Source organism: Micromys minutus (assembly GCF_963924665.1).
Source record: "Micromys minutus genome assembly, chromosome: 2".
In the NCBI taxonomy this organism is placed as follows: Eukaryota; Metazoa; Chordata; class Mammalia; order Rodentia; family Muridae; genus Micromys; species Micromys minutus.
The window spans coordinates 87,582,455-87,600,128 of NC_137971.1; the positions used below are offsets into that span (position 1 = coordinate 87,582,455).

Here is a 17,674-nt window from a genome sequence, read left to right on the forward strand (position 1 = left end):
CCCCACACAATAATAGTGGGAGACTTTAATACCCCACTCTCACCAATGGACAGATCAGGGAAACAGAAACTGAACAAGGACACTGCAAAACTAGCAGAGACTTTGAACCAACTAGAATTAATAGATATATACAGAACATACTATCCCAAAGTAAAAGAATACACCTTCTTCTCACCACCCCATGGCACCTTCTCGAAAATTGACTACAATATTGGACACAGAACGAGCCTCCATCGATATAAGAAGATTGAAATACTCCCATGCATCCTCTCAGATCACCATGGTCTACGGCTGGTCTTTAACAACAACAAAGACAACAAAAAGCCCACATACACATGGAAACTAAACAATGCCCTGTTAAAGGATAGCAGGGTCAAAGAAAAAATAAAGAAAGAAATTAAGGATTTTCTAGAATTCAACGAAAACAAAAACACAACATACCCAAACCTATGGAATGCAATGAAAGCAGTATTAAGAGGAAAACTCATAGCCCTAAGTGCTTCCAAAAAGAAACTGGAGAGAGCTCACATCAGCAACCTGACAGCACAGCTAAAAGCCCTAGAACAAAAGGAAGCAGATATACCCAAAAAGAGTAGACGGCAAGAAATAATCAAAATTAGGGCAGAAATAGACCAAATAGAAACAAAAAGAACCATTGAAAAAATCAATAAAACCAAGAGTTTGTTCTTTGAGAAAATCAACAAGATTGATAAACCCTTAGCCAGACTAACTAGAGGGCAAAGAGAGAGTATCCAAATTAACAAAATCAGAAAGGAAAGTGGGGACATAACAACTGAAACTGAGTAAATTCAAGAAATCATCAGATCCTACTACAAAAACTTATACTCCACAAAATTGGAAAATCTGGAGGAAATGGATGAATTCCTAGACAGATACAAGGTCCCAAAGTTAAACCAGGACCAAGTAAACCATCTAAATAACCCTATAACACCTAAAGAAATAGAAGAAGTCATCAAAAGCCTCCCAACCAAAAAAAGCCCAGGTCCAGACGGGTTCAGTGCAGAATTTTATCAGACTTTTATTGAGGATATATCACCAATACTTGCCAAAATATTCCAAAAGATAGAATCAGATGGAATATTACCCAACTCATTTTTTGAGGCTACAATAACCCTCGTACCTAAACCACACAAAGACCCTACAAGGAAAAAGAACTTCAGACCAATCTCACTTATGAACATTGATGCAAAAATACTCAACAAAATCCTTGCAAACCGAATCCAAGAACACATCAAAACGATCATTCATCATGACAAAGTAGGCTTCATCCCTGGATGCAGGGATGGTTTAACATAAGGAAATCCATCAACGTAATCCAACATATAAACAAACTCAAAGCCCAAAATCACATGGTCATCTCACTAGACGCTGAGAAAGCATTCGACAAAATCCAACACCCCTTCATGTTAAAAGTCCTGGAAAGAACAGGAATCCAAGGCCCATACTTAAACATAATAAAAGCAATATACAGCAAACCAACAGCCAACATCAAACTTGGCGGGAAACTTGAAGCAATCCCACTAAAATCAGGGACTCGACAAGGCTGCCCACTCTCCCCTACCTATTTAACATAGTACTGGAAGTCCTGGCTGGAGCAATTAGACAGCAAAAGGAGATCAAGGGGATACAAATCGGAAAGGAAGAGATAAAAACATCACTCTTTGCCGATGACATGATAGTGTACTTGAGTGACCCCAAAAATTCCACCAGAGAACTCCTACAGCTGATAAACAAGTTCAGCAAAGTGGCTGGATCCAAAATTTACACAAACAAATCAGTAGCCTTCCTATACTCAAAGGACAAACATGTGGAGAAAGAAATTAGGGAAAAGGTACCCTTCACAATCGTCACAAAAACTATGAAATATCTTGGTGTGACTCTAACTAAGCAAGTGAAGGACCTGTATGACAAGAACTTCAAACCTCTAAAGAAAGAAATTGAGGAGGATCTCAGAAAATGGAAAGATCTCCCATGCTCATGGATTGGAAAAATCAACATCTTAAAAATGGCCATCCTACCAAAAGCAATCTACAGATTCAATACAATCCCCATCAAAATTCCAACCCAGTTCTTCATGGAATTGGAAAGATCAATGTGCAATTTCATATGGAATAATAAAAGACCTAGAATAGTGAAATCCATCCTCGACAACAAAAAAACATCTGCGGGAATCACTATTTCTGACCTCAAGCTATATTACAAGGCAATTGTGCTGAAAACTGCATGGTAGTGGTACAGAAATAGGTACGTGGATCAATGGAATAGAATAGAAGATCCAGAAATGAGCCCTCATGTATATGGTCACCTGATTTTTGAGAAAGGAGCAGTAAACATTCAATGGAAAAAGGACAGCCTATTCAACAAATGGTGCTGGTCCAACTGGCACTCAGTATGCAAAAGAATGAAAATAGACCCTTTCTTATCTCCTTGTACAAAGCTCAAGTGTAAGTGGATCAAAGATCTCCACATTAAACCAGATACACTGAAACTATTAGATGAGAAAGTAGAGAAAACCTTAGAACACATAGGCACAGGAGAAAATTTCCTGTACAAAACACCAATGGCTCAAGCTCTAAAGTCAAAGATTAACAAATGGGAGTTAATGAGATTGCAAAGTTTCTGTAAGGCTAAGGACATCGTCAAGAAAACAAAAGGGCAACCAACAGAATGGGAAAAGATCTTTTCCAACACCACATCAGATAGAGGCCTAATATCCAAGGTGTACAAGGAATTCAAAAAGCTAGACACCAGAGAATCAAATAACCCTATTAAAAATGGGGTACAGAGCTAAACAAAACGTTTTCAGTTAAGGAACACCGAATGGCCGAGAAACATCTGAGGAAGTGCTCCACATTCTTAGCCATCAGGGAAATGCAAATCAAAACAACCCTGAGATTCCACCTCACACCAGTCAGATTGGCCAAGATCCAAAACTCAGATGACAGCAGATGCTGGCGAGGCTGCAGAGAAAGAGGAACACTTCTCCACTGTTGGTGGGGTTGCAAGCTAATACAACCACTCTGGAAATCTGTCTGGCGATACCTCAGAAAATTGGATATAGTACTACCTGAAGACCCAGCTATTCCACTTCTGGGTATATACCCCAGAGACACTTTAATACACAACAAAGATATATGCACCACAATGTTCATAGTGGCTCTATTTATAATAGCCAGAAGCTGGAAGGAACCCCGATGTCCTTCAGAAGACGAATGGATACAAAAATTGTGGTACATATACACAATGGAATACTACTCAGCCACCAGAAACAATGACTTAACCAAATTCTTAAGAAAATGGCTGCATCTAGAGAATATCATCCTGAGTGAGATAACCCAGTCACAAAATAACAGACATAATATTTAGTCACTGATAGTGGGATTCTAACCCCAGAGGCTTGCACTCCCCCAGAAACAACTCACAGACTGTATGAAGTCCAAGAAATAAAGAAAACAAAAAAATATACATATATTTACAAAACAAGAAGACTTTGACTATTTCCATGTTGTGTTTTGTTTTGCATATACTATATGCTTATTGTAACTATTAGGTTTTCAATGCATATTGTCAAGCTCTTGAAAAAAATCAAGTACTGACTAAAAAATATATTTACATGGTTTTATGTAAAAATTATTTTAATGTCTGAAAAAAGAGTACTGACAGAAATGTATAATTTTAAGCAAAAAATGTTTAAAATCTGTACATTTATCTTTGTTTTGTAAAATAAAGTCATTTAAAAGAAATTACACCAGATTTCTCAACAGACACTATAAAACAGTAGATCCTGGGCAGATGTCATATAGACCCTAAAGAACACAAATACCAACCTAGACTACTATACCCAACAAAACTCCCAGTTACCTTAGATGGAGAAACCAAGATATTCCAGAACATATCCAAATTTACACAATATATTTCCACAATTCCAACCCTAAAATCATAATAGATGCAAAACCCAAAAACAAGGAGTGAAACTATACCCTAGAAAAATCAAGAAAATAATCTTCCTTCAACAAACCCAAACGAAAATCTAGGGAGAGACTACTGGAAACTCTCAGGGCACAGGTAGCTGGTGCTCTCTGGAGACTGATTTTTTTCTGCCCAGAGAGAGAGAGAGAGAGAGAGAGAGAGAGAGAGAGAGAGAGAGAGAGAGAGAGAGAGAGAGAGAGAGAGCCAGGAGACTGCCATCAGGACTCAGGGGTTGTCTGCAGATTGCTAAGCACACAGAAGAGCCTCAGAAATGCTCTCCCATTCAAACCCACAGAATCAGAGCCAAGTCACCACCATCAAAACTCACTGCCTGCCCACAAAAAGATGAACACCCAGGAGCAATCTCCCTCCTGAGCCCATAGGTTCTCAGACCCACAGGAGAGACAAACTCCAGTCAGAGACAACAAGATTACCTATAATCACAGATAACAAGATGACAAGAAGAAAACACAAGAACCTAAGCAATGGAAACCAAGACAACCTGGCAATAACAGAACTTAGTTCTCCCACCACAGCAAGCCGTGGATTTCCCAGCATACCAGAAAAAACAATATTTAGACTTAAAATCATACTTTATGATGATGGTGGATGTCTTTGAGCTCATGAATTACAGGAGAATTACAGGAGTGGGATTCAGGAGAACATACATAAAAAAGTAGAAGCCCTTAAAGAGAAAACACAAAAATCACTCAAAGGTGTACAGGAAAACACACCAAAAGGGTGAAGAAATTAAAAATGAAAATAGAAACAATAAAGAAATCACAAAAGGAGACAACCCCTGAGATAGAAAACCTAGGAAAGATATCAGGAGGCATAGATGTAAGCATCATCAACAGATTACAATAGATGGAAGAGAGAATTTAAGGGGCAGATGACAACATAGGAAACATTGACACAACAGTAAGAGAAAATGCAAAAATGAAAAAGCTCCTAATCGAAAATATCCAGAACATCCAGGACATATTGAGAAGACCAAATCTAATAATAATAGGTATGGAAGAGAATAAAGACTCCCAACGAAGAGGTACAGTAAATATCTTCAACAAAATCACAGAAGAAAACTTCCCAAACCTTAAGAATGAGATGACCATGAACATACAAGAAGCCTACAGAACTCCAAATAGATTGGAAGAGAAAAGAAACTCTTCCCAACACATAATAGTCAAAACTTCGAATGTTCAAAACAAAGAAAGAATCCTTAAAGCAGTAAGAGAGAAAAAAAGGGTAAAGACAGACCAATCAGAATCACACCAGACTTCTTAACAGAGACTATGAAAACTAGAAGATTCTGGACAGACATGAGTTTTATTTTGTGACTGGGTTACTTCAATCGGGATGATAGCTTCAAGTTCCATCCATTTGCCTAGAAATTTCATAAACTTGTTTTTAATAGCTGCATAGTACTTCATTATGGATATGTACCAAAATTTCTGAATCCATTTCTCTGTTGAAGGACATCTGGGTTCTTTCCAGCACCTAGCTATTACAAATAAAGATGCTATGAACACTGTTGAGCATGTGTCCTTGGTAGATATTGAAGGTTATTTTTGGGTATATGCTCCGGAGTGGTATAGCTGGGTCCTCAGTTAGCACTATATTCTATTTTCTGAGGAACCTTCAGACTGATTTCCAGAGTAGTTGCACCAGTTTACAATATAACAGTGGAGGAGTGTTCCTCTTTCTCCACATCCTTGTCAGCATCTGCTGTCACCTGAGTTTTTGATCTTAGCCATTCTGAGTGGTGTGATGTGAAATCACAGGATTGTTTTGATTTGCATTTCCCTGATGACTAGGGATGTTGAGCATTTCTTTAGGTGCTTCTCAGCCATTTGATATTCCTCTGTTGAGAAGTCTCTGTGTAGCTCTCTACCTCATTTTTCAATAGGATTCTTTGATTCGCTAGGGTTTAACTTCTTGAGTTCTTTGTATATATTGGATACTAGCCCTCTATCAGATGTAGGATTGATAAAGATCTTTTCCAAATCTTTTGGTTGTTGTTTTGTCCCTTTGACAGTGTTAGAGCATAAGCCATCTGTATTCTGTTCAGGAAATTTCCCCCTGTGCCTATGTGTTCTAAGCTCTTCCCCACTTTCTGTTCTATTAGTTCCAGTGTACTTGGTTTTATGCCAAGATCTTTGACCCACTTAGACTTTAGCTTTATACAAGGAGATAAGAAAGGATCTATTTTTATTCTTCTGCATGCTGTCTTCCAGTTGAACCAGCACCATTTGTTGAAGAGGCTGCCCTTTTTCTATTGATTATTTTTAGCTTCTTTATCAAAAATCAAGTGACCATAGGTGTGTGGATTCATTTCTGGATCTTTGATTCTATTCTATTGGTCTACCTGCCTGTCTCTGTACCAATACCAGGCAGGGTTTTTTTTTTTTTTTTTTTTTTTTTTTTTTTTTTTTTGCCAGTATAATGGCTAGTCTTTCTTAGAGAGAAGTTTTCCTTTACATTCTGAAACATTAACCCAGGGGCTGGCTCAGTGGGCCATTTGGTGGGGCACCAGCTTGTAATGGGTTCCACAGTTCTGGCATCGCTGCCTTTGTGCAACCAAAACCAGATGATGGTGCAGTTGTCCACTTCACAGATGCAACCCACTATTCTCTTATTGCTGATAGATGGGACTAGATTAGGGTCTTCCTTGGTACCCGAAGCTGCCTTTGGAGGTAGCATATTGTATGGGTCCAGGCCTTTCTGTGCTGCAATCATTATCTTCCTCACCAGCCTGGTAGACTTCTCCTTATCAGTAGGGACACCACCTCCAGAATCCATGGAGCTGGTTGCGGCTGTGCCACGGGCCCGTGGGCCCTCAGTGCCTGTGCCGCCAAAACGCCTACTCCGTGAAGTAACCTTGAAGACCAGGGTTTTTATTTTATTTTATTTAATTATTATTTTTAAAATCACAGTTGATCCATAATACAGCTTGAAGTAAGGGATAGTGATTCCCCAGAAGTTTTTTTTATTGTTGAGAATGGTTTTTCCTTTCCTGGGTTTTTTTATTATTCCAAACGAATTTGCAAATTGCTCTTTCTGACTCTATGAAGAATTGAGTTGGAATTTTGATGGGGATTGTATTGAATCTGTAGATTGCTTTAGGCAAGATGGTCATTTTTACAATATTGATCCTTCCAATTCCTGAGTATGAAAGATCTTTCCATCTTCTGAGGTCTTCTTCAATTTCCTTCTTCAGAGATTTGAAGTTCTTGTTATACTGATCCTTCACTTGCTTGGTTAGGGTCACACCAACATATTTTATGTACTTTGTGGATATTGTGAAGGGTGTTGATTCTCTAATTTCTTTATCAGTCTGTTTATCCTTTGTGTAGAGGAAAGCTACTGATTTGCTTGAATTAATTTTATATCCAGCTACTTTGCTGAAGGTGCTTATCAGCTGTAAAATTCCCTGGTGGAATCACTTAAGTATACTATTATATCATCTGCAAATAGTGATACTTTGACTTCTTCCTTTCCAATTTGTATCCCTTTGAAATCTTTTTGTTTTCTTACTGCTGTAGCTAGTACTTCAAGTACTATATTGAATAGGTAGGGAGAGAGTGGACAGCCTTTTCTAGTCCCTGATTTTAGTGGGATTGTTTCAAGTTTCTCACCATTTCTTTTGATACTGGCTACTGGTTTGCTGTATATTTCTTTTATTATGTTAAGTATGTCCCTGAATACCTGACCTTTCCAAGACTTTTAATGAAGGGGTGTTGAATTTTGTCAAATGCTTTCTCTGCATCTAGAGAGATAATCATGTGATTTTTGTTCCTTTGAGTTTGTTTATATAGTGGTTGACACTGATGGATTTCCATATATTGAACCATCCTTGCATCCCTGGAATGAAGTCCACCTAATCATGGTGAATGATTCTTTTGATGTGTTCTTGGATTCGGTTTGCAAGGATTTTGTTGAATATTTTTGCATCAATTTTCATGAAGGAAATTGGTCTAAAGTTCTCTTTCTTTGTAGGGTCTCTCTGTGGTTGAGAAATGAGTGTAATTTTGGCTTTGAAGAATGAGTTGGGTAGTTTTCCCTCTGTTTCTATTTTGTGGAATTGTTTGGAGAGTATAGGTATTAGGTCCTCTATGAAGGTCCAATAGAATTCTGCACTAAACCCATTGAGTCCTGGGCTTTTTTTTTTTTTTTTTTTTTTTTTTTTTTTTTTTTGTTGGGAGCTTTTTGATAACTGCTTCTCTTTCCTTAGGGGTTATGTGACTGTTTAGATGGTTTATCTGATCCTGATTCAACTTTGGTTCCTGGTATCAGTCTAGAAAATTGTCCATTTCCTCTAGATTTTCTAGTTTTGTTGAGTATAAGCTTTTGTAATAGTACCTGATGATTTCTTGAATTTCCTCAGTTTCTTTTGTTATGTCTCCCCTTTCATTTCTGATTTAGTCAATTTAGATACTTTCTCTACACCCTCCAGTTAGTCTGGCTAAGGGTTTATCGATCTTGTTAATTTTCTCAAAGAACCAGCTCTTGGTTTTGTTGATTCTTTCAATGGTTCTTTTTGTTTCTATTTGGTCTATTTCTGCCCTAAGTTTGATTATTTCATGCCATCTACTCCTCTTGGGTGTATCTGCTTCCTTTTGTTCTAGAGCTTTCAATTGTGCCATCAGGTTGCTAGTGTATGCTCGCTCCAGTTTTTTTTTTTTTTTTTTTTTTTTTTGGAAGCACTCAGAGCTATGAGTTTTCTTCTCAGTACTGCTTTCATTGCATCCCATAGGTTTGAGTATTTTGTGTTTTCATTTTCATTGAATTCCAGAAAGTGTCTGAATATAAAATTAACTCAAGCAAATCAGTAGATTTCCTCTACTCAAAGGATAAAGAAGCTGAGAAAAGAGTAGGGAAATGATACCCTTCACAATAGTCACAAATAATGTAAAATACCTTGGTGTGACTCTAACTAAGCACATTAAAAATCTGTATGAAATGAACTTAAAGTCCCTGAAGAAAGAAACCCAAGATCTCAGAAGATGGAAAATATCTTCCATGCTCACATTTTCTCAGCATTTAATATAATAAAAATGGCCATCTTGCTGAAACCAATCTACAGATTCAATGCAATCCCCATCAAAATTCCAACTCAATTACTCATAGAATTAGGATGAACAATTTTCAAATTCATTTGGAATAACAAAAAACTCAGGATAACAAAGTCTATTCTCAACAATAAAAGAACTTCTGGGGGAATCACCATTTCTGACCCCAAGCTTTATTACAGATCTATTGTGATAAAAACTGCATGATTTTTGTATAGAGACAGTCAGGTAGATCAAGAGACTAGAATTGAAATTCCAGAAATGAACCCCCACACTTATGGTCACTTGATCTTTGACAAAGGAGCTAAAATCGTTCAGTGGAAAAATGATAGCATTTTCTTTTTTTTATTTTTTTTTTATTTTTTAAACGACTTTATTTTGCAAAACAAAGATAAATGTACAGATTTTAAACATTTTTTGCTTAAAATTATACATTTTTGTCAGTACTGTTTTTTCAGACATTAAAATAAATTTTACATAAAACCATGTGAATATGTTTTTTAGTCAGTACTTGATTTTTTTTCAAGGGCTTGACAGTATGCATTGAAAACCTACGAGTTGGAATAAGTGTAAAGTACATAGCATTTTCAACAAATGATGCTGGATTAAGTGGTGGTATACATGTAAAAAGTGTAAATTGATCCATTCTTATCTCCTTGTACAAAGCTCAAGTCCAAATGGATCATTGAGTTTCAAATAAAACCAGATATACTGAATTTATTAGAAGAGAAATTTGGAAAGAGCCTCTAACAAATTGGCACAGAGGGAAATTTTCTGCACAGATTACTAATGGTTTATGCTTTGAGATCAACAATTAACAAATGGACCTCATAAAATTAAAGAGCATCTGTATGCAAATTCAAAAGTACAAATGTCAATAGGACAAAATTGCATTCAACAGATTGGGAAAAGATCTTTACTAATCTTACATCTGATAGAGGGCTATTATCCAATATATACAAAGAACTCAAGTAGGTAGACTCTAGAGAATCAAATAAGCCTATTAAAAATGGGGAACAAAGCTAAGCAAAGAATTCTCAACTGAGGAATAAGAAATGGCTGCAAATCACCTAAAGAAATGTTCAATATCTTTAGTCTTCAGGGTAATGCAAATCAAAACAACCCCGAGATTCTACTTCATACTAGTCAGAATGGCTATTATAAAAAGCTCAGGTGACAAAAGATGCTGGTAAGGATGTGGACAAAATAAAACATTGCTCCATTGTTGGTGGGATTGCAAGCTGGTACAACCATTCTGGAAATTAGTCTGGTGGTTCCTCAGAAAATTGGACATAGTACTACCTGAGGACCCAGGTATACCACTTCTTGGCATATACCCAAAAGATATTCTAACATATAACAAGGACATATGCTCTACTATTATCTCAGCAACCTTATTCATAATAGACAGAAGCTGAAAGGAACCCAGATGTCCTTCAACAAAGGAATGTATACAGAAATTGTGGTACATTTACATAATGGAGTACTACTCAGCTATTACAAACAATGACTCTATGAAATTCATAGGCAAATAAATGGAACTAGAAAATATAATTCTGAGTAAGGTAACCTAGTCACAAAAGAACACATTTGGTATGCATGCACTCACTGATAAGTAGATGCTATTCTAAAAGCTCAGAATACCTAACATACAAATCATAGTCCAAAATGTCCATGTTTCAGTCCATCTTAGAAGGGAGAACAAAATACTCACAGGAGGTAGAGGGTGAATTGGACTTTGGAGGAAGCAGGAGGATGAGGGACAAAAGGGGATGCAGGATCAGGTATGGGAGGAGACAGGGATGATATACAGAGGGTCAGAAATTTGAACAGAGTTGTGTAACAATAGACAATGTTGAGCTGATGAAAGCCACTAGCAAGTATCAGTTGCCTGGAAAGCAAGAGACTCTCAGGACCCAACAGGGATGAGATTAGCTGAAAAGCCCAACAAAGGGGAGGGAGAACCTGTAGAGACTATATCTAGAGGTTTGGCAAGGCCTCTAGTTGGGGGACGTTGCCACCTACTCATCTCCAAATTTTTAACCCAGAATGACTCCTGTCAAAAGGAAATACAGGGACAAAGTGTGGAGCAGAGACTGAAGAAAAGGTCATTCTGAGACTTCCCCACCTGGGGATCCATTCCACATGCAGACACCAAACCCTAGATACTATTGCTAATGCCAAGAAGCACTTGCTGACAGGAGCCTGCTATAGCTGTCTTCTGAGAGGCTCTGCCAGATCCTGACCAATACAGATGAGGATGCTCAAAACCAACCATCAAACTGATCAGAGGAATCCCAATGAAGGGATTAAAAATAAATTCAATTTACATTTTAAAATAAGAACTTTTAATATGACTTTGTGTATTGATATAAAAATAAACCTAAGTTTATTGGGTAAGTTCTCATATAATGGGTTTAGGCATGTTTGTGTGTGTGCATATGGATGTGTGTATTTATGTGTACATATCAGAGAAAATTATTGAACAATTGGGAATCATTGAAAAGGAGCCATGAACCTCACCTGCACCATGGCAGACCAAAATGTCTTCCCTCAGAACCCCGCAGCCTGCCTTTCTCTCAGAAGATCTGCTCTAATCCAGGACACAGGAGGAATGCTCTAACTAGGAGCAGCATTGTTAGCCTCCCAGGAGGCCTGCTCTAATCCAAAACACCCAAATACCAGTAAGCACCATAAATAATCAGATGGCAAAGTTAAGAACAAGCACAGAAGAAACAGAAGCCACTGTAATTTGACACCATCAGAATCCAGTTCTCCTACCACAACAAACCCAGGATACTCAAACACACATGAAGAACAATTCTGACCTAAAATCCCCATTAATGAAGATGATAGCATTCTTTATTATTTTATTGGGTGTATTATATATTTGCATTTCAAACGTTATTTCCTTTCCCAGTTTCTCCTCCTGAACACTTCTATCTTATCCTTCCTCCACATGCTGTAGTGAGGTTGCTCCCCCTCCCATCCACCCACTCCCACCTCACTGACCTGGTATTCATGTACACTGGGAAATAAAGCCAGGACCAAGGGCCTCTCCTCCCATTGATTCCACACAATGCCATCCTCTGCTATATATGTGGCTGGAACCATGGGTTCATCTATGTATATGCATTGGTTAGAGGTTTAGTCTCTAAGAACTCTGAGACATCTGTTTGGTTGATATTGTTGTTCTTCTTATGGGGTTGCAAACCCCTTCAACTCCTTCTTTCTTTTCTCTAACTCCTCCATTGGGGTTTCCATGCTTAGTCCAAAGATTGTCTGTGAGCATCTGTCTCTGTATTTGTCAGAATCTGTCACACTGTCAAAAGACAGTTATATCAGACTTCTGTCAGCAAGCACTTCTTAGCATCCACAATAGTGTCTGAGTTTGGTGTCTGTATTTTGGATGGATCTCCAGGTGGGGCAGTCTCCTGGATAGTTTTGTTTTTTTTTTTTGTCTCTGCGCCTCTCTTTGCCCCTGTATTTCCTTCAGACAATTCTGGATTAAAATTTTGAAGATGTGTGAGTGGCCCAATCCCTCAATCTGGAGGGCATGCCTAAACACTAGATATGGTCTTTACAGGTTCTTTCTCCCCTTTGTGGGGTGTTTCAGCTAATGCCATCCCAGTGGGGTCCTGGGAAGCTCTTGCTTTCCTGGCATGTGGGACTTGTTGTTTGCTACTCCCAGTTCCCCACCCCACATTCCTCCATCTCCTCCCATAACTGATTTTGCCCCTTTTCCCACTCTTCTCCTCTCTTCAACACAAGTCCCCCGCTATCTACCTCCCTTGATTATTTTGTTTCCCCTTCTAAGAAAGACTGAAGTATACACTCTTTGGTCTTTCTTCCTCTTGAGCATCATATAGTCTGTGAGTTGTACTGTGGGTATTCTTAGCTTTTTGTCTAATATGCACTTATCAGTGAGTGCATACCATTGTGTTCTTTTGTGACTGAGTTACCTCACTCAGGATAGTTTCTAAATCCATTCATTTGAGTGCGAATTTCATGAAGTCATTGTTTTTAATAGCAGTTGCTGGCAAGGATGTAGAGAAAGAGCAACACTCCTTCATTGCTGGTAGGATTGCAAGCTGGAACAACCACTCTGGAAATCAGTATGGCAGTTCCTCAGAAAATTGAACATAGTACTACTTGAGGACCCAACTATATCACTCTGGGCATATACCCCAAAGATGCTTCAACATATAACAAGGACACATGCTCCACTATGTTCATAGCAGCCATATTTATAATAGTCAGAAACTGGAAACAACCCAGCTGTTCCTAAACAGAGGAATAAATATAGAAAAATGCATTTTCACAATTGGAAAATCTTAATGAAATGGATGATTTTCTAGACAGATACCACTTACTAGAGTTAAATCATGATTAGGTAAACAATTTAAACAGTCTTAGAATTCTCAAAGACATAGAAGTGGTCTACCTATATCATGTCTCTGTGGAATAATCTCTAGTTTTGCCTCTTGCCTCACCCATTTCCAATGAACTTTAAACCTACAGACTATGTAGGTAGCATTTTCTTCATGATTATCAAATTCTTCATATTGAGAGAGAATATTTACACATTAGGTCCCCCTCCTGCCCACCAGCCACCTCCTGATTACTCTTATATTTTTTATAAATATTCACAGAATTATTATTCTCGAAACCCTAGTTTGATATCAAATCTAATATTTATTAGTTTTTCTAGTTGCGGTCCCCATGGATTTGATTAAAATGATCAATTCTGCCATTGTTGCAACTGAAAACTCAAAGTAAATTGCATGCTTCTGAATGAGTGCTGAATTCACACAATGGGCTGTACAGAAATAGCACCACAACCCAGAAGAATTTGAGGACATTCTGCAGTCCCTACTAGGTTTTGGGGTTCCCAGTGAAGCCTATGTTGAATAACCCTGCCTTAGCTTATCAATCTCCTATATTTACTTGGTTTTCTTTTTGTTGTTTATGTTTTGCTTTGTCTTTTTCACCAATACTACTTAAATCAAATTTGTAGTTCACATCATTTACTTTCAACGTTCATTCTTGGAATCCTACTGTAGAAGATAAGTCTCATTTTGAATATTTCTCATTTACAACCCCAGTAGCATAGAATAGTTCTTTACATGACAGAATTTTAAAGTATAATTTGAAATTGGGAAGGTCATCACGATTTCAAGTGAACAACATGCAATACAGCCCTAGCATGTAGACAGAGTGGGGTATGGCTCAGAAGTCTTCAAAGTCTTTGTAAACTAAACTCCATGACTTTCTGGGAAAGTATTTTGGTTTGTTTCTCTTGGTTCCTAGAAATTTAGGAAACTGCTCATTTCAGCACAAGATCTCACACACTGTACCTGATATAGAATGTCACATATTACTGGCAGGAGGCCAGAACTTGACCAGAGACATACAGACTAGAAGTTCATGGTAGTTCTGTGTTCAAGAAATTATGAACACAGGGAAGATGTTTGTATTGTTTCCAACCTTGGTTAGACAAGGTTTTTTTTTTTTTTTTCTCAAATACTTGAATAAGTAATGAATTCACACAACTAGTTGCATAGAAATAGTACCCTATCCCAGAAGAACCTGAGGTCATGCTTCAGTACTTAGAAAAATTTTGTGTTCCCAGTAAGGACTATTTTGATCAGTCCCTGCATTAGCATATCAGTCTTCTATATTCTCTGGTTGTTTATTTTTGGTTTGTTTATGATTTGTTTTGCCTCCCCCTACTACTCAATTCAAACTCAACTGGGTAATGATTAATGCACAGGCTTATAGCTGGTCAAAGTAGTCTGTTTGTTCACCCAAACATGGGCCATCTATACCAATCTTTATCTTACAATCCTCAGAGAACACAGAAGGGGAGTTGGAAAGAATGTGAGAGCTGGCAGACAGAATCATTGTGTGATCCTAACTTCTAAATATAAAATGACTGCTGCCCAATTAATATGGTTACTTGAACAAGACAAAGCCAATCCATATTCCAGTAGGAATGGAAAGAAAAAGCCACTGTGGTCCCGAGTATGTCAGAGAGCTACTGACAGCTGATGGTTCTTGAAGATGGTGAGTCACTTCCATTTTGCAATAAGACTGCTGTATATTACTTACCTAGTAGATGTCCAGACACCCATGTACATATGTGTGATACTAATGAGACGCAGAAAGAGTTCACAATTAGGTCATGAACAGAGGCCAAGTTCACAGATCAGAAATTTTATGAGTCTACAAGGTCTATTCTTATAGATAATTCTTTCTACAGTGTTTCTAGAAATTTTACTTTCTTCTTGATTCTTATCATTCAATAGGATGGATATATTTATCAGATTTATCTCAAGATAACTTAGTGTTAATTCAAACACATCATGAAAGATCAAAGTCTGAACTAAAGAGGCTTCTGTTACAATAGCAAACATACTATAGCTAAGATAATCAACTAACCAAAGGAAAACTGTTATTTTGTAGGGCTCAGTCCTGGTGGGTTAAGTGTATGAGTATGTTCTGTTTGTGTGCCTCATGATAGAAATGTAGAGTTGAACAAATCCATTTACCTCTTGGCCAGTAAAAAGATTAGCAAAGTTCTGAGTGTCTAAATCCCTTTTATGACATGCCTGAAGTAAAGTAAGAATTGCAACTAGACTCCATTCCTAAATGTCTGTAGCATTCTCTAAGAGAACTATAATAGTCAGCAGGCTTTTCACAAATGACATCAGATTTGGAACAATTAAGACCAACTCTGTAACATGCTTAACTATGAACAGCTTTGAAAAATATTAATGTAACTTCAAAATTATATTTTGAAATTTATATTTATATTATTCAATATGCCCTTAATTTAAAAGTTAATTTGATTTTTTTAAAGAAACTTCTACCTTCAATGTAATAAGAAATTTGATCCCACATTTGTAAAACTTGTCACATGCTAATACTCTCAACAATCTATTTCAACCAGAACCTTTCTTTAAATATTATATCAAAGAGGCATTATTACTATATCAAGTCTATCAAAACAACAGATATCTCTAAGAAAATATTATTTTACTAAGCTGTCTCTTCAGAGCACCCTTAATCTCATTATTCCGGAGGCTGTAGATAATGGGGTTCAACATGGGGACCACCACCATGTAGAACACAGACACCACTTTGTTTTGATCTGTGGAATAGTTGGACTTTGGCATCATATAAATAAATGTAACAGTTCCATAGAACACAGTGACTGCAGTGAGGTGGGAGGTGCAGGTGGAGAAGGCCTTGTGGCGGCCCTCAGTGGAGCGCATCTTCAGGATGGTGATGAGGATGTAGGCATAGGAAATGGCTATGACAAACACTGTGATCACAATGATGGAGGCAGTAGAAAATAAATTAAGAATTAGAAAGACACTGTTTTCAGAACAGGAGAGTTCAACTAAAGGAGTGAAATCACAGAAAAAGTGATTGATTCTATTTGATCCACAAAAGAGAAAAGAAACAAAGGTAAGTGTAAAGGAGGAACAATGAAGAAAACCACCAATGTAAGACCCTACAAGCAACTGGATACATACTTGTGTGGACATTTTAGTTGAATAAAGCAGTGGGTTGCAGATTGCCACAAATCGGTCATAAGCCATGGCAGCCAGAAGGAAACATTCAATAGCACCAAATAAAACAGCTGAACCAAGCTGGATGCCACATCCAGTGTAGGAGATACTGCTCCTCTCCACCAGGAAGTTACCAAGCATATTGGGTGTGACAGATGATGAAATGCCTATGTCAACAGAAGCCAAGTGACTGAGAAAAAAGTACATGGGTTGATGGAGCTGGGAAGAGACTCTGATGAGAAGGATGGTGCTGAGGTTCCCAGACACAGTCACCAGGTAGATGCACAGGATGATGGTGAAGAGGACAACTTTAAGGATTGGGTCATCTGTTAAACCTAATAAAATGAACTCTGTCACTGCAGTGTGGTTCCCATCTTCCAGGAAAGCCATGGGGCAGTGTAGCTGCCAGATCAAGGCTGTGATGGAGAAAGTACAGAAAGGGATTTACAAATAGGTAGTTTTACTTTTGTTAATATACAAATAACAAAATCACTAGTATGTCAAATAAAATAAATGCATGAAATTCTGTAGGGAATACTTAAATAACAGCTTATACTTTTACATACTCATGAAAAATAAACAAGAAGCTAAGAATTATCCATAGATACAAACAGGTAATGTATAAAGTTGAAATAATTTCATATGTATGTTTTATTTTAAACATTATATTTTCCTAAAATATTATTTTCATCAGAATTTTAATGACTTAAAAAAAGATTATTTCACTTGCTTTTCCTTTATAAAACAGCCAGTAAAATTTGAAACAGAACCCTGTCTGTACCCTACTGCTTAACATCTATGTAATAATAAAATTAAGCAATAATAATCATAGATGATTATATACTAGAAATGATTGGAATGCGTTTTTGTCAAGTTTTATTTTAAATATATATTGTGTATTAATTTTCCACAGAAATAGATTTATTATTAATACACCAACTAAACAGGAATTTTAAATTATCAATAGAAATGTCTATTGTAAATATGTTAGATATATTTGAAACAGATTTTTTAAACCAAATAAAGTGAAATTTCCAT

The 17,674-nt window shown here is 37.3% G+C and overlaps 1 protein-coding gene and 1 pseudogene across 2 annotated transcripts; both read right to left on the reverse strand.

The window, feature by feature from the left end:
• Nucleotides 1-6,496: 6,496 nt before the first annotated feature.
• Nucleotides 6,497-15,140, reverse strand: LOC308417696 (cytochrome c oxidase subunit 5B, mitochondrial-like; annotated as a pseudogene). The gene is made up of 2 exons: nt 15,019-15,140; nt 6,497-6,867 (listed from the first exon to the last, which is right to left on the reverse strand). The product of its transcript is annotated as a cytochrome c oxidase subunit 5B, mitochondrial-like (transcript).
• Nucleotides 15,141-16,081: 941 nt separating this feature from the next.
• LOC308417185 (olfactory receptor 5P81-like) lies at nt 16,082-17,026 on the reverse strand (the record flags this gene model as incomplete). The annotated part of the gene is made up of 1 exon (XM_080912341.1): nt 16,082-17,026. The coding sequence occupies one exon, from the start codon at nt 17,024-17,026 to the stop codon at nt 16,082-16,084; it is 945 nt and encodes a 314-aa protein (XP_080768467.1).
• Nucleotides 17,027-17,674: the final 648 nt, after the last annotated feature.